The sequence below is a fragment of the Panthera pardus genome, unplaced genomic scaffold, assembly GCF_024362965.1.
Source record: "Panthera pardus isolate Hobbes unplaced genomic scaffold, ASM2436296v1 HiC_scaffold_18, whole genome shotgun sequence".
In the NCBI taxonomy this organism is placed as follows: Eukaryota; Metazoa; Chordata; class Mammalia; order Carnivora; family Felidae; genus Panthera; species Panthera pardus.
This window is the reverse complement of record NW_026526743.1, coordinates 22,919,974-22,942,557: the sequence shown is the minus strand read 5'-3', so window position 1 is coordinate 22,942,557 and position 22,584 is coordinate 22,919,974. Positions and strand designations below refer to the sequence as shown.

The following is a 22,584-nucleotide window of genomic DNA, read 5'->3' as shown; positions in this document are numbered from 1 at the left end:
ATCTCCCTCAAGGCTGAGCCAATGCTTGGCCACTCTAACCCCAGGGCAGGCAGGCATATGATGAAGTGAAACCAAACAGCCAAAGGTGAACTACCCCTGGCAAGTGGCCCTCAGTAATTTGGTGCAGTCTGTTTCCACAGATTTATCTTTTCTGTTGCCTCTGCCAAACATCATCTCATTCTGGCCTAGATGATGCTTCCTCCATGCAGCCTTCTTGGCAAGAGTAGGCTGGATGCCCTCTCCTGTCACCACTCCATGTGAAGCTATAGCCCCCAGAAGTTTCCCATCCCAGCCCTTATCACTCTGTACTATGGCTACCAATCTACATAACTGCCTCCCTTCCATCTAGAAGTTCCCAACTGGGCAGGAATTATTAAAGTCTTACTTTATTTTGTTTCAAATTATTTTTTTGAAAAACAATTTTTTTGTTGAAATACACACTCCATAAAGTGTGTAAGTTATAAGTACACATCTCAAGGAATTTTTATGTACACAACCATGTATTCAGCTCAAGATATAAAACATGTGTGGAACCCAGAAGTTTCCCCTGGTCCCCTCCCAGTTACTAATACCACCCCAAATGTAACTGCTGTTCTGACCACCGTCCCTATAGTTCTGTCTTTTCTTAAACTTCAATTAAATGGAATCACATACTAATACTTTTTTGTGTCTGGCTTCTTGGGCTCACCATTATGTCTGAGATTTATTCATGTTGCTGCATGTTTTAGTGATTTGTCCTTTTTGTTGTTGTGCGGTATTCCATTGAATGAATATACCAAATTTATTTATCCATTGTACTGTTGGTGAACATGTCAGCTAGTACACAGAACATCTGGAAGTCTCATTTTTTGCTGGTGAGAGTGTAAGCTGCTACAACCACCAAGGAAAACTGTCTTGTCTATCATTGTGTTATATATATATATATATATACACATATTTATATATTTATATTTATTATATTATATAAAATTTATTGAGCATTTACTATGTGTCAAACACTGTACTAAGGCTGCATTATCTCACTTCATCCCTAAATAATGACCCTGAAAAGTAGATAGTTTCCATACCTGAAATAGGACTATCATAGTATCAACATGATAGGATTATTGCTAAATTGAACTGAGATAACACTCTGAAGGATTTAGCCCAAAGCTGCCATTTTGGAAATGCTGTTTTTGATACTTCTTATTGTTATTCCTAAAGGACACAGGGCTGGAAATTCAGGACCTTGGGTTCCATGCCTACCTAAGACAAGCTGAGTGAGTTATCTCAGCTGTGTTGACCTCAGAGCCCCTGGAAGGTCTGCTAGCAGGGACCTGTGGGGATGACACAAGGCGTACTCTTCAATAAGACCTAGGCTGTCACTTCAGAAAGACTGTTATGTTAGTGGGGCAGGGAACAAGGCTGAGACTATAAATCAGGAAGGGTCTTGGGAGTGTTTGGGAGCCCTCTGCTACATGCTGCTTTCTACAAATTTAGTATAGAAGGTAGTTTCTAGCGACCATCGTTCAGTACCTGTATCACTGGCCTGTTAACCTCCAATAGGGCTTGGTCGGTGTATGTTTTTCAAGAATTCATTCATAAATAGGATTTAAGTGTCTCCCTTCCCCCAGGCACTATGCGGAGAGCTGGGGGATAACAGCAGTGAGGAAGACAGACAAGATAGGGAGAGGGACACCAAACAAGGAAACGGAGGAGCAAGAGTCTTCTGGCCGCAAGTTCTGTCAAGGAAACACAGCCGGGCAAAAAGATGGAGAGGAAGTCCTGGGGAGAGGGGTGCACCAGGTTAAGTGGTCACTGAAGACCTTGAATTTCTTGGGAAGGAAGAACAGCCGGAGGTGCCCTCGCAGGGCACAAGCCCCAAGGCCCCTGAGGTGAGAAAGGACAAGGGCGGTGAGATGTGAGGGGAGGGGGTTGCAGGGAAGTCTGACAGGATGCAAAGGCCAGGTCAGGTGGAGCCCTGTTCGCCAGGGCAGGGAGTGCGGATTTCATCCCGGTCCGATACGAGCCCCTGGGAACGGCTTTCAGCTAGAGGGGCTGCCTGAAATTCCAACGTCGTGAAGAGTTTGTGGGGGAGGGAAATACAGCGAAGGTGCTGGGCTGTTAGTTGAATGAATGGCTTGGATGGATGCGTGGACGTACCTCCAGGAACAACTGTTCCACCGGTGCCCCAGATCCCGGCGACTGCCGGAGGCACACGTTGTAGGCCAACGACCAGGCGCTGTGACCTTGGGCACATCCCCGCCCCGACTCAGGGGCCGGAACCCTGCGTCTCGGGGGCGGGAAGGACGTGCTAGGAGGGACAGTACGCGCGCGCGGCAGGCCGACCGACGGCGGGTCCTCCCGCTCGCCCATGCCAGACCCCTGCCCCAGCCAGAACCCTCGCCGCCTGCCGTGTTTACATTCCCCCAGCGCCGGCCACGCGGCCTTTTGCCGCTCCAGCGCCGCTCGGCTCCGCCCCCGGAGCCCCGCGGCCCGCCCCTCCGCCGCGCGCGCGCGCGCGCGCGTCAGGCCTCCCCCGCGGCCCGCCCGCCCGAACGCGGCCCCGCCCTCTACCGCGCGCGCCAGCCGGCCTCCCGCGTCCCGCCCCGCGCGGCGCCGCAGCTTGCGCCGCGCAGGCCCCGCCACGGCCCCGGCCCCGCCCCTACGGCGCGCAGGCCCTGTCACTTAGCCCCGCCCCCGCTCAGGCCCCGCCCCCCCGTCGGTTCGGAGCGCCTCGGCTGGCTTGCGCCGCGGCTGGGCGGTCCTGAGGGCGGCTGCTGGGCGGGCCCGGGCCCTCGGGCGGCCGCTGAGGGGCTCTGAGCGGCCGGGGCGGGGCGGAGGGTGGCGGGAGGGCGCGAGGGCGGGCCGGGGGCCGGTTCCGCGCGCAGGGATTTTTAAATGTCCCGCTCTTAGCCGGGCGCAGGAGCAGCCGGCTCGGCCGCCAGCGCGGTGTAGGGGGCAGGCGCGGATCCCGCCACCGCCGCGCGCTCGGCCCGCCGCCGCCTCCCGCCTCCCGGCTTCCCGCTCGCCTCTGCCTCCTGCGTCGGGCCTCAGCTCGTGCCGCCTGCCTGCCGCGGAGACGGCTTTGGGTAAGGGCCCTGCCGTGGGGCTGCGGGACGGTGCGGCGGCGAGGACTCCCAGAGCGCCCGGGTCGGGCCGGGCCGGGGTGGGGGTGGGGCGAGGCCGGGTCGCCAGGTCCCCGAGTCGTCAGCGTGGGGTGCCCCTGTAGGGTGGCTCAGAGACGGACCATGGAAAGGTGTTGAGGGGGAGACTGAGGCAGCTTGAGCCCCAAGGAAGGCGATGGGCAGGAGGGGATTTCCGGGGGGCGTCCGGGCCCCCCCCCCAACCCCCGGTTCGGACCCGGCATCGCGGGTTGGTGGCGGCGCCGCGGGTGACAGGCCACCCCGGGCCCATCGGCCATTTTCCTGACCGGCCCGGGAGGCTCCCGCCGCCGCCGCCGCCCGCGCGGGAGGGGGAGGGGTGTCCGGGGCGGGCCGGCGGGCCCTGGCCCCCCACCTCTGGTCCTCCTCACCCCACTGCCCGGTTTGTGCCCCCAAGGCCTGAGATCTGATCCCACGCCCCAAGCCATGCCGAGGGAGAGAAGGGAGAGGTGAGTGGCCCGGTCGCTGGGGGGGACGGGAAGGGTGTTCAGCGGTGGGGGAGGGGTGGACCTAGATTTGGGGAGAATTCACCCTGACCTCTGTGCCACCCTGGCTTTGCAGGGATGCAAAGGAACGGGACACCATGAAAGAGGAAAGTGGCACCGATGTCTCTGTTCGCTCCAGGAAAAGAAAGGCAAATGTGGCTGTTGTGAGTACAAAGGAGACAGGTGGGGGAGGAGACCCCCCCCCACACACACAATCTTACCTGGGTACCAGACTGGGCTCCATACACCACATGTTTATTGTTAGGGGGTTAATGGGGTGTATTTGGCAGAAATGGTGCCTATAACCTAACCAACTTTTTCTCTCTTTTCTGTTTTTGTCTTTGGGTTGTTTGGTGTGTTTCCTTGTGGGGTGGGGGTTGTTTTATGTTAGTTTTTGCAGGATCCAGATGAAGAAATTGCAAAAATTGACAGGACTGTGAGAAGCCAGTGCAGCAGTCAGGTAGGTACAGTTGCTAATTGGGCCTAGGTGGAGGGCCTCCTGCTCTTTGTGGGTTAAATTGAGTCTCAGTCTCCAAAACCCTCCTGCTGAAGGGTTTTTCTCTACCTTTGGCTGCAGTACATATGGCTGAGCTCTGCCTGTCAGTGGCACTTGACCTCTGCCAGCTTTGGGATTCCAGTGAGGTCTTGTGTTCCTGACCAGCACCTTTGAGATTACAAATATGCGCTGATGTCTGGAAGAACCAGAATGGACATCAAATAACTCAGTCCTCTCCTTTTGCCCTTGAGGAAACTCAGACTCAGAGGAAGAAAGTAACCCAGAGTCCTGTGCAATCAGGGGCGGAGTTCATCCTAGAGCCTTGTCTCTGAGCTGGTGAACTGGGGGGAGGGCTCCTGACACAGAGCTCTTTGGGTGTGATGATGGGTGTTTGTGTGTGTTCATAAGCAACCATGAATTCTCCCCATCCATGCTACTGTTTTTCCATCATGGTGCTTAAGGACCTCCATTCCCCCTCCCACCCCCTTTAGGTCAGGTTTCTAACTTTATCCCCCTTCTGGAAGTTCTCAGCCCATCTAGCAGTTACCTACAATGATCACTGCTGTCTGGGGCTCCACCTGGCCTCAGCCAGAATGTTAGTGGAACATTCTGTGTAATGACAGATGTGTCTCAACACATTTTTTCAATTGACTAGTCCACTTCTCTTGCCTCTCCTTCATGGAGTTACCGCCAAATTTCCTGCGTGCTCATGATATCATTACAATATCAGAAGCTCCTACCAGAAAAAGCTTGTGTTATCTCTCTACCTCCAGAAATGGCTGGAGACCATAGTTAATGGTTCTAGCAGGGGAAGCAACCTATCTCCAAACTAGTGGATCAGGCCTTCTGACCCTGTCATGGATAAAAGCTGAGCAGGAGTATTATTTGAGCTGAGGGCAGTGGTTCCAACTAGGTTAGCACTGGGCTGCACATCACTTTGTTGGGCAGTAAGCAACAGCCATAGCTGGCTCTGGAAGAGTGAAGGGCTTTAAAGCAGTGGGTTTGAAGTAACAATTGTGACTGCACATAAGACCTTAGGAATTAGCATTTCTGGGGCGGTCCACCGAATATTGAACAAGGGGTTGATGATTTCCTTCTCTATTAGAAGAAGAAATACTTCATTCACTTTAGGGAAGGAAATGAGACCGCGCATCCCAGTTCTTTCCTTTTCTTTTTCTCTCCTTAAAAACAAAAACCCTTAAGCAATTTGATTTTTGTGGGTTATGATAAAATGGATCTCCACTTTGTGAAACTCAAGGTTGCTTGTTTTCCCAGCTGTTTGAATTGAAATTTCCAACTGAGAATGAAGTAAAGGCATCCATATTGACTTCTTAGAGTTTTAGAATAGTTTGTGTTCTCAAGGTGCTAGGGTGCCTAAGTGGGGCTGTCTGTGGTCCTATCCCTAAACTGTGGACAGTTGATAACTGTGGTACATGAATAGCCATATCGTTTCCCACTAACTAGAAGGAATTTTCATGGTTGTTCAGAGATTAGTGACAACAGGTTTCTGCACATTTTGTAGAGCAGATAGCTTGAAAACTGTCCATCTGTTTACAGAGGCATTTGTTGTCTTTTGGTATTTCTCTGTGTAGATTCATGAAGCTAGAGTTTTGGGGTAACACAACCTTTTTGCCTATTAATGACACACAATTTTTCTCGGGAGTTACAGTTCAACACAGTACAGTAGCCTTGAGTCACTTGTAGCCATTACGCTAACTTCCTTATAACTGCTTCATCAAGACCTCAGAGAACCTTTGATTCTTACCTTAGACCTTTCTTAACAAAAAGAATACCCTTTTATCTAAAATCCATTTAACACATCCATTTTGTTTAATTTTTTGCATAAGACCTGACCTTTTGTGTGAGTGAAATGCTGGACTTTCCATGAATGACTTCGCAGAACCTAATTTTACATAAGTAGTTCTATTCTTATTTAAAAGTGGCATAAGGAGTCTGAAGTGATTACAAATAGTGAAAATTGGTCTCTTGCTCTTATCCCATTCCTTCCTAAAGTCGGACCGATCTCGCCTCCTTTGAAACCCGGTATAGGCTCAAGTTAAGGGCCAACTTTCAGAACCATTTATCTGCTGTGGCTCACACAATCTGTCTATGAACCTGCAGGTTAGAAACTGCCACCATTTTATCCCCCAAAGTCTGCTCTCCGCTATTTCGGCCATCTGGCTGTAGAGGGTGGCACCCAGCTTCTGCCTTCAAAACTAGAATTTATTCTTGAATGAAGAGCAACTTGAGGCACTTGTAATGTGACCCTTTTTGAGTCAAGGAAATGCTACCAGCACGTGATACTAGAGCTGAAGAGGAGGCTGCCCTTCTGGAACAGCTGTTGGCAGGGGTTGTCATGGCTAATTTGCATGCCCAATTCTTTGCACCCTGGGTGGAGAAGAGCTTTATCCTGCTTTGCTCTCATAGTACATGGAAAGTGCTCTGGCTTCCTCTGAAAGTGGCTGGTGTGCTGTGATAGCCTCCCTCTACCATACTTTCCAGGCAGCACCTGGAGCCCAAGTCCCCCCATGCTTATTTCTAGTCATCCCATTGTCGCTTTTCTTTAGTCAACCTTCATGAGCTGTCTGTGTTAAAAAAAAAAAAAATGCCAAGACTTCTGTGCTGGTGGGATTGTTACCTGCCATATTGTCAACAAAATCACTCTTTATAATTCAAAAGAGTCAATCATAGGTTTCTTTTCAGAGTAGGATGATAAACAGAGTAGCTTTAAAGAGAAAATTTTCTAAATGGCAAAATGACCTTAGTATATTCCAAATATTGAAAATTGAATAACATTAAGGATCTGGAACCTTTACAAGAAAAGCAAATTGTTTGGGTTTTTAATGATGGTTTATTCACTTGTCAGTTATTTGAATCTTATTCTTTGCAAGACTTTGGGGGCAGGATTCAAAGGTCTTCAGGGGTATCTGGCTTCTGTCTCCACAGGCTTCTTAGTATATCCTGTGACCATTCCTGAATTTGGTTTTAACTAGGCAGATACTCTGTTTTGTTTTGAGTTAAGGAAAACAAAAGGTCCCCATTATGTAATACCGAAAGATGCACATTCGATGGGTTTTTGTTTTCAGATGGGGAGACTTTAAATATAGATGGTAATCAGTTTACAGTTTTGATCTTCACAAGCGTAACTGGTGAATATGCAGTGCTTATGTAACTAAATACTTTTATTGGAAATTCTTTCACTTTTAAGAAATTTTTGTAAATTAGTTGTACTTGTTAAGCAAATTTTTGAGTTGTGACCAGATAATCCCACGAGACACTTCAGAAATTATGCACAGTGTCTTACTGGCCTGCAAATGAATTTGTGGTTCGGTTTGGTTCATATTGTATTGTAAGAGGTGTTGGTGTTTTATCTTAACCCCCCTTGCATCCATCTTACTGCTCAGGTACTTCTTACGAGTGTGACAGTGTGGAGGATCCAAATGCTACTGACTTTGGAGTTTTCTTAGATATCTACTGTACAGACTCCTAAGTCAAAGACGAATGAAACGAAAGCCTGGGGTTATCACTGTGGCTTTTCCTTCGCCGTTCCATATTCATTTTACTTTAAGCCAGAATATATATTTAGGTCTGGAGATTGCTCTGCAGTGTTAAGGCATTTTCTGTTTTGCTAGCTGTTCTACAAATCAATGAATGCAAAAATAGCTGGCTCACGTCAAACATTTAAAAATACGTTTTTCTTCTATAGCCTTGGGATGGCAGTTCAGTGTGTGAAAACCCCTGCTCCTTGATTCCTACACCTGACAAAGAAGAGGATGAGCCAACATACCCTAGTTCCACCTGTGGGCCTCAGAGTTTCATGCCCTCCAGAGCCTCACCACTGCCTATACTGAAGTAAGTTGACCACCACGTGCTTTCCAGGTCTCTTCCTCCTTGTGCTCAAGCTCACCAAGTTAGAATGGATGCATATTGACACCTACCTGTTGTTTTTCACTTGGTTGTGTGTTTTGTAGCTGGGCAAATAGAGACGAGGTTTGGAAAATCATGTTAAACAAGGAGAAGACCTACTTAAGGGATAAGCACTTTATGCAGCGGCACCCTCTCCTGCAGCCTAAAATGCGAGCAATTCTTCTGGATTGGTTAATGGAGGTGAGCTTGAGTCTTCCTGCTGACTGGAAGCATTGACCACTTCTGGAATCTTCTGTGTTGTTATGATCTCTGTGCGTTTCATCCCATCGACACATTCTGTGTCTCTGAGGCTGTGGTATATATACTACAGCAGTTTAACGTTTTGCTTGCATTCTACCTTAGAATTTCTGAAGTCTCTTTACCTCTTAGATACCTGTTTTTAAGTTGGCATCGAATTTTTTTCTTCAAAGCTCAAATAATTCCAGAAGTTCTATTTTCCATTTAACTGTAAATATTGATATTTGGTCTTTGTTAATTAAATTACTTTTAAATATATCCAGCGGAATGCAGATAACAGCTATTTGATAGCCACTATCATAAGTTTTAAAAATATATGAACAGGCTTATCTTTAACAGAGAGCTTACATTGTTCCTTTTTAACTCTTTAGAATCCATTTCCCTTTCCCCACAGAATATCCTCTTAACAAAATATATCGTTTAATTCTTTTATTGGCCACACTATCGTACTTCTCTGCAACAATTGATCAAAAGAACAAGTATTGGGGTGTCTGGGTGGCTCAGTCAGTTAAGCACCCAACTTGGGCTCAGGTCATGCTCTCGCGGTTCATGGGTTTGAGACCCACATCAAGCTCTCTGCTGTCAGCGCAGAGCCCTCTTCAGATCCTCTGTCTCCCTCTTTCTCAGCCCCTCCCCCACACTGTCTGTCTTTCTCTCTCTTGCTCTCTCAAAAATAAACAGTAAAAAAATGAATTAAGAAAAAGAACAAGTATTACATATTTTGATGGGTAATTAAACATAAAAAGCAATATTGTATGGGCAGTGTACCTCTTTCTGAGAGGAAGTGTGGGTGACTCAGTAGTGCCTCAGGGTGCTTCCTGGACACCTCTGTGAGCCTTGGGTGATGAGAAATGGGATGTTCAACATCTTCTGTGATGTTGAAGGACATCTCAGGCAGATCCATTTTGTGGAAAAGGACATAAGGAAGTTGCATGCCTAAATATTCCCTAAAAACAAACTGCTCTGTACTGCTTGGAAAGTGTGTGTCCAGGGGTATTCGTACCCCAGTTATGCTCATCCTAGAATCAAATCCCCTGCTGCCACCATCTATGTGTCTTCATCAGGCAAGTCACTTAACTTAGAATCTTGGTTTTCTCATCTGTAATATTTGCTACCAGTATTTTCCTTGCAGAGTTTATATGGATTAGAAATAGTGTGTATGAAGTGCAGCTTACATAATAGGCAAGAAAAGATAGCTGTTTTTACCATTATCAATTCGCTTTTCTTTATTGGTCTCTGAAAATATTAACATTTTCTGTACTGAGTTCTTTGGCAGGACTGCTTGAAACTAGAGGCCTTGCAGGTGCCATCCACAGGCCCACTGTGGCACATAGACTTTGTGGGCCCTTTGGGTCAATTTATAATTCCTTGAAGCATTAGATGTGTAGTGTGCTGCATTCTCCCACGCTTCAACTCATTAGATGTTGTGACTGGGAAGTTCTATTTGTATTATGCAGTTGATGCCAAATACTTTAAGGAAAGGTTTTTCTCTGAAAGTCCGTCAAAAAAGTCATGTAATACCATTGAAAAGATAGAAAAGAATGGTAACCGTTTTGTCCTTGCTGAGACAATACTTGAGGCTTGTGTGCAGTGATGCTGTTTCTCAGCCTCTAGCCCTGCGAGGAAGTCAGCACGCGTGTGGGAAAGGTGGCGCTCATGCTGTGTGCCCAGTTGTGAGCCGGGTGACACAAGTTTGAGAGTTTGTTCCTGAGAGGACAGAAGCTCTAGTTTCACTTCTGATCAGATTGTAATTGTGTTACTTTATGAAAACTGACTTTAAATATGCCCTAGCCTGGACTTTAGAAACACTGTTTGGTGATTGATGGAATTTTCTATTAATGTTCTGTTGTTTCTCTGGTGCCTTAACCCCATGAGTTACACTTATACATGGGAAGGCCTGTTTAGGAATAGCAGTTTTATATGTATAAACAGACATTTGATGGTGGTGATGAGTTGAGGTCTAATATTTCCTTGGTCTTCTTCAGCTCCCTCATGCACACCATTTTCCCCTGTCTCTCAGCAATCCTATGAGGTGGGCAGGGCAGGCATGGTCCTGATATTACAGTTTGAGATAATTGTTCACACTTTTTCCATGAAAATGCTGCTGTACCAGGCAATGAACATACCTTCCTTCCCCTGCCTGTGAACATTTGCTCTTACTATTATTATTATTAATGTAGATCATAGAACACTTAATCCTTGTATGCGAGTTCTAGTTTTTCATTGTGTACGTGCTTGGGGACAAGCAAGGTAACAATCCTTTCAGAAAAGCAAAGTTCTGTCTCTCCTGATTTGGTTATATTGTCCTTCACCAAAACTCATGACAAATGTTTATGTTTTTGTTGTTTTTTGGTTTTTGGGTTTTGTGTGTGTTTTTTTTTGTTTTTGTTTTTTTGTTTTTTGTCTTTCTTTTTTCCTCAAGTAACTGTTCTAAAACTTACTGTTTTTTCAGGTGTGTGAAGTCTATAAACTTCACAGAGAGACATTTTACTTGGCACAGGATTTCTTTGATCGGTATATGGCAACGCAACAAAATATCGTAAAAACACTTTTACAGCTTATTGGGATTTCATCTTTATTTATTGCTGCCAAACTTGAGGTAAATCATTTTCAAATGTTATGTAGCATATGCCGTTTCTTGAGATCCTCTGAGATTACTGGAAGAGGCCAACTTTTTGTCTACATTTTTCTAATTTGAGGTCATCTAAAGTAAAGATACATGCAGAAAGGGCTAGAAATTAACCAAGAAGTGAGAGAAGTAGTGAGTCTATAAAATGTTTAAGTTAATGTAGTTACTTTAAGCCAAAAAATTGAACTTTGACCCAAGAGGATTAAAAATTTTGGAATGCTGGGGTGCCTGGGTGGCTCAGTTGGTTGGGCGGCCGACTTCGGCTCAGGTCATGATCTCGCGGTCAGTGAGTTCAAGCCCCGCGTCGGGCTCTGTGCTGACAACTCGGAGCCTGGAGCCTGTTTCGGATTCTGTGTCTCCCTCTCTCTGACCCTCCCCCGTTCATGCTCTGTCTCTCTCTCTGTCTCAAAAATAAATAAATGTTAAAAAAAAAAAAAAAAAATTTTTGGAATGCTTAGAAGGGTGGATGGGCCTAACTTGCAAACATGTTGCTAAAGGTATTAAAAAGGTGAAAATTTCAAAACTCTCCCCACTGAATAGAAGTTGTGTTTATGCATTTCTTTATTGGGGTGGGGGGAGTTGTTTCTTTCACAGTGAACACATTTTGACCAGCCGAGTAGCCCCTATATGTATTCCATGGTGCTCCCTCTCTCTTTTCCTGGTAGAATACTAAAAACAATATTTGGATGTACATTATAAGTTAAAACTATTAGAGATTTTTGCTAGTTGTTTCTCCCTTATATTTCCTTTTAGGAAATCTATCCTCCAAAGCTGCACCAGTTTGCGTATGTCACAGATGGGGCTTGTTCAGGAGAGGAAATTCTTAGCATGGAATTAATCATTATGAAGGTAGGTTACAAGTTAATTTTTCAGTCCTTTTTAAAAAATGCATACATAATAGCTTTTCCACATTCGTGTGAGTGCATCCGCCTAGGTGTTCTCCAGCTGGACACATTGTGGCGTGGAACATGGCTGCATTTTGAACTCCTTTAGAGGCCCAAGGGGAGCAGAAATATCTTTTTCTTTTCTCAATCATTGGTCTCTTTTGTCTGTTTTCCCTTAGGCCCTTAAGTGGCATTTAAGTCCCCTGACCATTGTGTCCTGGCTGAATGTATATATGCAGGTTGCATATCTAAATGATTTATATGAAGTGCTCCTACCACAGTATCCCCAGCAAATCTTCATACAGATTGCAGAGGTAAGTGGCTCTGTTACCTCTGTGGGGCTGCCTACCCCGTCATTAGATTAACTCTAGAAGGGATGTATGTTGGCCATCTGCCTCAGTGTTCTTTTTCTTCTCCATAGCTTTTAGATCTTTGTGTCCTGGATGTTGGCTGCTTAGAATTTCCCTATGGTGTACTTGCTGCTTCTGCCTTGTATCATTTCTCTTCCTCTGAATTGATGCAAAAGGTTTCAGGTACGTTGGCTTTTCCGGTCCATTCACAAGGTGTAGTAAACTTCCAAACCAATCGAGCCTAAAATTTATTTTCGTTGCAGGGTATCAGTGGTGTGATATAGAGAAGTGTGTCAAGTGGATGGTTCCATTTGCCATGGTCATAAGAGAGACAGGAAGTTCAAAACTTAAGCACTTCAGGGGAGTTCCTGCTGAAGATGCGCACAACATCCAGACCCATATAAACAGCTTGGATTTGCTGGTCAGTAGCCTTCCTCGTTTCCCAGATAAATTCCTTAAAACTGCTTAAATAGCCTCTTCACTTTTCTTCAGGCAGGCTCCAGATAGCCCAGAAAGAGTCCAATTCTTTTGGTTCCTTAAAAAAGAAAATTGCGGTCAGTAGATGCTGTGTCTGAATAGCATGTAGACCAGAGACTTTTAGATTGTTCTTTGCTATTTTTTTCCCCTCATTTCCTTAGAAAAGAGCACACAGAACGCGAAGCCCAAAGGATACACTCTTCCATTTTAACATTTGTCACTTTTGTTCTTAACAGGACAAAGCCCAAGCAAAGAAAGCCATATTGTCTGAACAAAACAGGATTTCTCCTCTCCCCACTGGGGTCCTCACTCCCCCACAGAGCAGCAAGAAGCAGAGCAGTGGGCAGGGGACAGCGTGACCACACCAGCGTTCTCCACCAAAGACAGTTGTGCAGAAGTGCCTGCTCCAAGTTCTCTTCTGTGCGCCGCGGCAGGGGCCCGCATTAGCTTTTACAGACATTTAAATGGAAGAGCACGTCTCTTCCGCAACCGAAGTGTTTCTGTGGATGGCATTGGACAGGGAGAAGTGTTTTTTATTGAACGCTTAGGTTTTTTTAAATAAGTGGGTCAAGTACACCAGCCACCTCCAGAACACCAATGAGTGCTCCAGATGCTGCTAAGGAGGGTGATACTTGACTTGATTGACTATTCACACAGATAACAAAGGCTTGAAGTCGAGGAGTGCCACGTTGCCGTTGGTCTCCCCTTGGGTGTTCTGGGTTGTGTCGTATTGAGTGGAACAGGTGGTTGTGAGCATTGTGATGTGGAGCCCACAACCAGCTGTGCTGGGGGCCTGCCCTTTTCACACTATCAGTTGACAATATACAATGCCTTTTATGAACTGTTATTTTGTAAGTGCTGCTATGTCTATCCGTTTTTTAATAAAGATAACACTGTCTTTGAGACAGCTGGTTTTATGAGCTATGTCTGATCATTTAAGTTAGAAGTCACCTTTGAATGTGGCTATACCAGGTTCTCTTTTTTAACTTCGTACTTCTTGAAGCTCACACCTTTCAAGCAAATATATTTAAAAGAAAACTTTTGACATGAGCTCTAGGTGCAGCCTCGAAGGCCTCCCACGGGTCCCCTGAAGTGGGAATGAGGCTTCCATTTGGTATTTCTCCCACAATGCCCTGCTCAGGGGCGGCTCACTGGAGGGCTGTGGCAGTAGTGGGGGAGTCATGTCTGCATCCGAGAGTATTCCTAGGTATAATTTCTGCCCCAGGACGGGCCAAAGGACATAAAGAATCTGTAATTAGTGTTACTTAATGCTCTTCGTCCTTACTCAATCTTAACCTGAAGAACTTTTGTTTGGAGAACTTGTTAACATGATGTAGCCTAAAACTATAGTTCGAAGAAAATGTAAAGTAACATTGTATGTAGCTCAAGGCCAGATGTCAGTGTACCGTCTTGTTCTGTGACCATCGATGCAGTCACCATGGGCCTTGCTAATGGAGGAAGCCACTGTCCACTTTAAGGCCTAATGTGTACAGTTCACATTGCATTTTGTTGAACATTCTCATAGTGGTGGTCATGTCAGGTTTTGTGTTCCACTTCCTTGCAGTGCTTTGGTGTATGGGTTCATAAAAGGGAGGGTGAATGAGCAAATAAATCCCACTTATTTTTGACTCGGTATTTTATCTCATTTTGCAAAATCGTGCCTGAAGTAGAAAAACAGCCATTTTAAAACTGTACCATATTATAGACAAAGTTGGAGAGAGACCCTACTCTTTTCACCTTGTGATGTTCTAGTTTTCTAAGCTTTAATACAGTTTTCCTAATAAATGCATTATAAATCTACATGTAATGGTATTTAGTCAAATGGTACTCCTAGCTAGTTATTTCTTCATCTTAGGCAGAGATGTTCCCACCTTAAAAAGCAGTGAATTCTAAATGGTGATCATTTGGAAGTAACTTGTTGGAAAAATCCTGAAAGTGGTTAATTTATACTTGGCATTTTCTATGCAAAATTGTGGCACTGAAAAACATTTCTATTTCTCAAAGCTTCAGGTAAGTGTGAGGACTTGACATGTGAGGTAACTGGTTTGAAAGCACGTTTGAAGTAAACACTACATAGGCTGTTTGGCCCTTGTATCGCAGAGCATTACCGGATCCACTGAGATGAGAATGCCTTACATGTAAACTTAAGAGTGTTGCGTTTCTGGACATCGGTGTTTTGTTTTTGTTTTTATTAAATGACACTGTTGCCATGGGATCACCTGGGCTCATGAAGGATGAGTCCTGGATGGATAAGTGAAATTCATAGTAATCAATATTTTCTGCGGCCCTGCCAGGAGCCCTAAGAGCCACTAGTAAGGAAACTCAAGTTTCCCTGATTTAAGGAGCTTCTTTTGCTAGTAGTTAGTACACACTTCACTGGTTGGCTCTGCATACCCAACTGCCAAGTCAGTCTTGTTCTGCAATTCGGCTAAAACCAGGTGAGGCCCGCTAATGCCCGACAGACATCAGGGGTGGAAATGGCAGCTCTGGTCAACCTGGGTGGACAGACACTCTGAGGCAGAGATGGTGAGCAGGAAGGACCCGGAGAAGGAGGTGACGTGGCCCCTAGTCTAACTTCCTTGTCTTACAGGAGAAACTAAGAGTAACTTATTGACCAACCATGAGGGCTGATTGGATTGTGGTAGAGCAAACCACATCCTCACATCCTGCCCCAGCTCGCAGTTCGCTGGCTAGACCTCACCAGAGCTGCTCTGGCGTCTGCCTGCCCACCCCCCCCCCCCCGCCCCCCCACCCCCCGTGCCGAAGAAAGAAAACACTGGTCTTCGGGTAGTGCGTGTCGAAGGCTTTCCAATGCCATCTTCCCTGGGTGGAACTTGGACAGCTCATTGTTTCATGGGTTTCATACCAAGGGGATACATGGACTTTAAGTTCCTAAAGGCAGATAAGTAAAGCTTTTGAGCCCTTTAAGGTTTGGAGCACAGTGCGAGATCCACTTCTAGCCTCTAACTCAGACACAAACGGGATTGGAGTTTATTCGGGCAAAATTAGGCTGTAGCTCAGAGCAGAGTTGGAAAGAGAAATCAAATCTGATAATGTCTAGTCATATTTACCCAACCGTGCATTTTCCTACCACATGTTCAACATTTTGAAATTCAAATCACATTTATACCTTGGACATTGTTAGAAGACTATTTTTATCCCTGCTGTAATCATCTAATTTGCTGATTACAGGTCTCAAATTGCCACAGAGAACTCAATTTTTGAAAGAATTGTCCTGTTTGATCAAATATGTTATTCAAGCAATGCAGTCATTTGTTCCACAAGGTTACCTGCCAGGCAGAGCTAACCAGGAGTAATAGCATTAGAAACCTATACTTAAAATCAAGCATTAGCTAATCTGCCTGTGACAATAGAGTCTTAAATATAATTTGCTGCAGATACTTCAGTCCCTGCACTGACAGACAATTGCATTTTGTATTCAATGAGCATAGATTTTTCCTAACTCATCCCAATTCCAAATTTAACTCCAGAAGACTCTAATGTGCTCAGTTTCACAGGCTTACCAGGTACTATTCCCCAGGAGCCTCAGACAGGAGGGCAACAGTGTCCTGAGTTAAATAAATACTCCTTCTGCCACCCCCACCCCCAGCTGTCTTTTAAATCGCTTCTCCTGATCAATGCCAATTCCAAAAACTGTACCACCTGACTGTGCAGTGAGTTCTATTCTGATGGGGGCTTGCCTAGGATGATATGAGGCGCCCTCACTTGCAAGCTCCTGCTGCGTGCTGGGCATGCCCAGTGCTAGAGACCAAAGCAATGGGGTGCAGGTGTACAGCTCAGGTGAGCCAGGGAGACCAGGAAACAGCTAGAATCCCGGAGTCTGGGGGCACGGAACGGGTCTGTTGCAGGGGCAGTACTCTGTTCGACAGGGGGTTGTTTTGTCCTCCCCCGCAGCCAGTGAAGAGCCGTCACGAGTCGGTGGAGGAAGTGGGAGATGAGGCAGAGGAGGTGACAGAGGCCACATCACAATGAGCTTTTATGTGTCAAGCTGGACACAGGCCTGATGTCCCTATATGTATGGACAGCAGGGAGCTGGTGTTTGTGAAAAGGATGGTGATGTGCTCAGAGCAACGTCAGGAGGCAGGAGTTGAAGAAACAAGCCCAGAGTTCTGCCTCCACGTGCCCTGGGAAAATGACTGTAGTACATGCATCAGGAATTTCTGAACGGCCCTGCATGAAGGACTTCCCAACATCCCTTTTCAGGCCACAGTGACTTCTGCCTCTGCACCTCTGCCTGTCAACCCATCCAGTCAGCTAGATCCTCACCTCCTGCAGGAGACCACTCTTGTCTGGCCCACACTGATGTCATTTCTTTGCTGGGCTCTGGTGTCACATATACCTTCTGTCTCCCGAGCTTTGGGCTTCTGTCCCCACGCACCACACACCGCCCTCACCAAGGCCACCCAAGACCCCCACGAGGCAAACCTAATAGCACCCTTCAGGGCATCTTTGCCACACTTAGTGAACCCTGCCCGCCCCCCCCCCCCACCTGTTCCCTTAGGAACTTCTCACTTCTCTGATTTCTCTCTCCCAGGCCCCCAGCTACACACCAGGTATCATTCCTTCCAGGCACAAGGTGGAGGAGCCTCAGGTCCACTGCCCTCGGCATTCCAGCCCTGGGCAAGCTCACCACTCATTTGGCGCCTCCCCCTGTGCCTTCCTGTCTCCCACTTTGCATCTCCAGTCTGCCAGGCTCACCCTGCTCCCCACCTGCAGAGCCACCCGCCTGAAGGGTGCCTCCACCTGTGCATCATCGCAACGTGCATCTTCTAGGGGAACTGCTTACTTCACTTTCCATTGTTCATACACTCAGGAAAGATGGGAACTAGGATACACAATACACATAGGAAAACCACTCAGTTCACAAGTCATCAGGGGAAGGCAAAACAAAACAGCTCACATGCATCAGACAGGCAAAAATGTTTAAGCTCAGAAAATACTACAATGACTTACCAGATTCGCCAAATTGGCTTCACATCTTTTTTTTTTTTTTAAGGACTATACCAGTGAAGACTCCATTGAAGGGCCCCCTTGTCTCCCTCCCCAGCCCCGTCAGCTTTCTGTCTCTCTTTCCTTCTCAGAGGAAACAATCACTCTGAGGTCAGTGTGGATGATTCCCACACATATTTTTAGACTTTTATCATTTGTATTTGGCTCCATAAGCAATGGCCTTACAGAATCACTGCCCTGAGTGTCTTAAAAATTCACACAAGTGGAATCAGACCTTACATATAATAACACCACTTCCTATTTTCTTTCAACATTATTTTCAAGTTATACCCATGCGGACGCACGTAGGGTTGGATTCATTTATTTTGAACTGTGATAGAGTTTTCTTGTGTGAATATCTCACAGTGTATATATTCCCTCCCGGGCCGGTCCACACATAGGTCACCAATTCCTTCACCGTCACAGACAATGCTGCAATGAACATCTTGTGCACACGTGTGCCATGGGTGTGGATTCCTCCGGGCACATTACCAGACCTGGAATCGCCGTGTCAAAGGCCATGTGCTCCTACAACTTGACTAGATGCCGTCAGCTAATTCCCCAAATTACGCCAATTTATCCTCCCAGCCAGGGAGTGTGAGAGTTCCTGCCTTCCCACATCTGCTCCAGCACTTGGTACCGCCATCTTTTCTTCCCATTCAAATTGCTTTTTTTTTTTTTAATGTTTTTATTTATTTTTGAGACAGAGAGAGACAGAGCATGAGCAGGGGAGTGGCAGAGAGAGAGGGAGACACAGAATCTGAAGCAGGCTCCAGGCTCTGAGCTGTCAGCACAGAGCCCGACGCGGGGCTCAAACTCACGGACTGTGAGATCATGACCTGAGCTGAAGTCGGTCAGCTGACTGAGCCACCCAAGCGCGCCTCAAATTGCGATTATTTAACTTTCTTGTTTTTTCTCCGATTATGGAAGCGGAGCATGTTTGTTATAATAAATTAGAGTACCACAAACATGTACAACCTCAAAAGTGAACCACCCCCCCCAGAGATACCATTCTTAATAGTTTTCATGTTAAAAGAGCATACCTTGCTCCGGAATTTTTTCTATGCATTCAGTAACATATGAATAGACAAAATGTTTGCTGGTTTTTGTACAGGGCTACTTCGTCTGATTGTATCTCTTAAGTAGTTTAAAAGGCACATGCCCATACAAACTCACCCCCATCTTTTTATTTTTCAGTGATTGCTTGCCTATTGATTTCATTGCTTAGCACCTGATTGCAGGGCCTGGCACATGATAGGTACTTATTAAAAATATGTTCTCCCTGAATGAATGGGGAGATGGATGGATTCTTACATGTGCAGTCACTTTCATTAAATTTCTCACTTTTCCATGTTCAGGAGAATACCTGCTATCTTCCATATGCAAAAGACCAACATTAAGATCGAAAAGCAAGACCTTAACAGAAATGAATGAGACTGGTGTTACTGTTCTAGTGTTTTTTCTGGGCAAAGGAGCCCCACACCAATGAATTCTAATTCCTGGAGGGGTCGCAAGGGTGGGACGACATACAAAAGCTCAGGCTCCAATGCATCATCGGAAAGACAGCTAGACAGACAAATCCATTCCTCCAGTTGTCCAGAAAGTTCTCTATGCCCCTCTTGCTAAGCACCTAACCAAATTATACCTTGTTGTAGGCAAGGAAGGAGCACTCAGTCCATGTGAGATGATGCCTTGGTCTGAAGCACTCCCTCTGAAGTTCTGTGTCCTCCACCCACCCCAGCCCCCTCCAGCTCTGTGCAGGAGTCTGGGTCTGTGGGTCTTGCACTGCCAAGTGGGGTTCTGTTGTGTTTGGGCCGCAAGGAGGTTTTGAAGCATTTGAGCTGACCTACAACTTGGGAGAGCTCACACAGAGCTGCGGCTGCCCAGCACCCGGCAGGGCACCAGAGTTCCCACCACCCCTGCCACTGGCTTGGGGCTCCCTGCTGCTGATCCTTACCTACACACTGCCAATCTTCTGCAGAAGACAAATAGCTTGCACCCCTACCTCCAGCAAAAGTGAGAAAACGGTATGGATGAAGAAAATAGAAAGGTTCAAGAAAAGTGACAGAGCATCTCTCTCCCTGGAAGCGTCAGATATTTGAATATGCCTAACACCAGGACAAAGTATCTTGGTGTCCAAGGACATGTTCTTTACCTGCCTGCCTCCCACGGGCACTGTGTTTGATTCCTGGATTTTCAGTAGAGTCCTCCCAAGGGCCATGGGGCTTTCAGCTCGTCACTTACCTACTTCGGGCTTGGGTTTCCTCATCTGCCCAGCGAGCGGGAGGCCACGGCATGTTCTCTCAGTGCGAGCCCAGCCTCTCAGGGGTTAAGAGTTGTTTTCTGTTTCTCTTCAAACAGTCATCCAGGTGGTGATGAAAGACGGGTTTGCGGTGTTTTTAGGTTTGCAGTACACTTCAGGGAACTTCCCTGCTTCCTGTCATGCAAAGGAGGTTTCTTTCTTTAAGGCAGCAAGGCTGGGTAAGGGGCAAGGGCGACAGTGCACAGGGCAGAAGTCAAACTGGCAAGCAGGTGGGCTGAAAGCCTGCCCTACCTCCCCCTGGTCCTCTAGGCTGCCTGGTGACCTCAGGGTGACCTTTGACACTCAGCCTATGTACCGCATGCCAAGGCCAGAGGTGGGGCAGGTGTGATTCCAGGGCTACTTTCAGAAAAAGCCCCCCTGCCCCACAAAGGCTGGTGCCTGAAAGGGAACTGGCCCTGCAGGGTGGCCCTCGACATGGTCCTCGGTGGGAGGGACCTTGGGCCAGGCTTTGTTCTTCCTTGAATGGAACCTTGTGCTGCACTGCTAATTCTGCCCTGGGAGGGAGAAAATGGAGGCATCAAAAGACAAATTGCAGCAGAAAAAGATGAGTTTCCAGATCCTGGGAGTGATTTTCTGCACGGTTCATTTTAGTGATGTCCAGGGCAATGAAGAGAGAGGGCTCGTCTGTGGATGAGATAGATGCAGATGCCAATAAAGAATTCATGGAAGCACAAAAGGCGGGCTGGGCGGGTTTTATTAATTATATTTCTTTTATCCTCATAACAATGGCATGTCAGTAATCTACACTGAATGTGCCCAATTGATGCTAATGATTTCATCCTTTTGTTTCTGTGTTAAAAAAAAAAAAAAAAAAAAAAAAAAGGTCTGTCTGCCCAAGCTAGTCAGCCCCAGCGTGAGCCTGGAGCCCAGCAAGGCCCTGGAAGAGCCTACTCTGGGCCCCTCTCCCCATCACTTTTGTACCCTGGCAATGCCAGCAGCAGTCTTGCCTGGCAGTGGCCACTTGCTGTGTCCCCAGGCCCTGCCCCCACCCCCATTCTGCTTTGCCATAATTCCCTGTACAGGTACTCTCTCTGACAGGGGTGAGGAGTCCTCTGGGGGGAGGGACGGGCAGGGTGTGTGTGCGAGTGTGTGTTTGAAGCAGTATTTCAGAGCCAAAGGACCCCTCTTGGTGCACCTCAAATCACATTCCTCACCCCAAGCATTCGTTTTGGAGAAAGAAACAAAAGTAGGTTATGGATTGCTTTCTTCCCACAATCCCTGTCTATTGGCATTAGATTTCATTATCTGGCATAAGTTAAGAAAGGGTGTGTGTGTTGGAGCACAGTGGTGACAGAAAGAGCCACCAAGCATTTGCCCGCGTCTGTCATCGCCCTCCCACCCTGGAGCCTGGGAGGAGTGGTCAGGAATGGCATTGAAGAGTTTCCGAACGGAGATGTGCTAAACCTCTGTGTCCTGCTCTCTGTCTCCCCAGGACCATTGCATCACGGGCTGCTGCACACATCTGGCCCAGGACAGGCCCAAGGAAAGCATCTGGGCCAGAAACAATGTTTCCTATTACAAATTAACCAGGCAAATGTGCACACCTGATGCCTGTGTTGTTGTTTGGAGACTAGCTTCACTAGCACAGGATGCGTGGGGTGGTGCACAGGCTGTGAGCAGCCGATAGTTAAAATGAGAGCCCCATGCCAGGATGCTTACCTGGAATACCCCAGAAAGGGCTTTTAGAATGGGGATCGGATGACCCTCCTGTCCCCACTTCACAATGACACCTCCTCACTCCCAGACAGCCTTGGTTTGTGGGAAACTAGAGGCGGGGTGGGGGGTGGCCAATTCCTCCTGCACCTTGGACAAGGCAGTTCTGGAATTTCCATGCAGGGGGAATCATGGCGTCCTGCAGCTGGCACTGGGGGCCGTGGGCATACCCTAAGGATGGATGTGCTGCTGCATGTCCTTGGAGGTCGTTTGGGAGAAACGAGCGACAAGGGAGGGGGTCAGAGATCCTCCTCGTCCCACTCTGGCATTGCCCACCTCCGCCCCCCTGACCTTCTACCCTCCAGATGTCCTCCTGGAGGGCAGTGGGAGCCAGTTTGCCCAGCTGGTGATCCAGGTGCCTCCTGGCACCCTTGGTGACACCAGTGCTGAGAAGACCAACCGGTGCTGCACGGGCCTGACGATGCTCCCGTGGAAGGGCCCCACGTGCTCACTCACCTCGAGCAGCTGCTGGACTCTCCACCGCTACAAAAATATCAGCACTGCCGCCCCAGCTCTGGGCGAACGTCTCAGCGTGACAGCCTGCAAAGCAATCCTGCATTTGAATTTCATCTACAAATCCTGGTTCCTCCAGATGAGCTCAAACCTGCACAGATGGCCCCTCAACACCAAAAAGTAAAAATAACGAAGCTTGCAATTCCACCTCCCTTTTTCTCCAGGCAGATGTGCCGCTGCACATTTCAGGAGGTGCACAGCCCGTGGCCCAGCAGCAAGCCCTCTCCTCCCGTATCTTTTCACTCACCACTTCTGGCGTGCTGGTGGGCAGCAGCCATGGCCCTTCAGGGTGTGTTTCTGAAAGGAGTTCCGGGGTGCCTGAGCCTTTGGAATGGAGCAACGGGGGCAGGGTAGGGGAGTTAAAGTGGAAGCTCATCCCTCACTCAGCTACCCAAGA

General features: G+C 47.2%; 2 protein-coding genes and 1 long non-coding RNA gene across 3 annotated transcripts; 1 reads left to right on the top strand and 2 right to left on the bottom strand.

Annotated features, from left to right (window-relative positions):
- Positions 1 to 2,683: 2,683 nt before the first annotated feature.
- Positions 2,684 to 3,571, bottom strand: LOC128778046 (proline-rich protein HaeIII subfamily 1-like). The gene is made up of 2 exons (XM_053906176.1): positions 3,343 to 3,571; positions 2,684 to 3,216 (listed from the first exon to the last, which is right to left on the bottom strand). The coding sequence occupies exons 1-2, from the start codon at positions 3,569 to 3,571 to the stop codon at positions 2,684 to 2,686; spliced, it is 762 nt and encodes a 253-aa protein (XP_053762151.1).
- Positions 2,835 to 13,545, top strand: CCNE1 (cyclin E1). The gene is made up of 12 exons (XM_053906061.1): positions 2,835 to 3,071; positions 3,541 to 3,592; positions 3,705 to 3,792; positions 4,020 to 4,088; positions 7,831 to 7,976; positions 8,096 to 8,231; positions 10,741 to 10,887; positions 11,671 to 11,766; positions 11,981 to 12,115; positions 12,223 to 12,334; positions 12,415 to 12,572; positions 12,865 to 13,545. The coding sequence occupies exons 2-12, from the start codon at positions 3,570 to 3,572 to the stop codon at positions 12,985 to 12,987; spliced, it is 1,233 nt and encodes a 410-aa protein (XP_053762036.1). The 5' UTR covers positions 2,835 to 3,071; positions 3,541 to 3,569; the 3' UTR covers positions 12,988 to 13,545.
- Positions 12,389 to 20,242, bottom strand: LOC128778039 (uncharacterized). The gene is made up of 2 exons (XR_008423364.1): positions 19,883 to 20,242; positions 12,389 to 12,686 (listed from the first exon to the last, which is right to left on the bottom strand). It is a non-coding gene; the product is annotated as an uncharacterized LOC128778039 (long non-coding RNA).
- Positions 20,243 to 22,584: the final 2,342 nt, after the last annotated feature.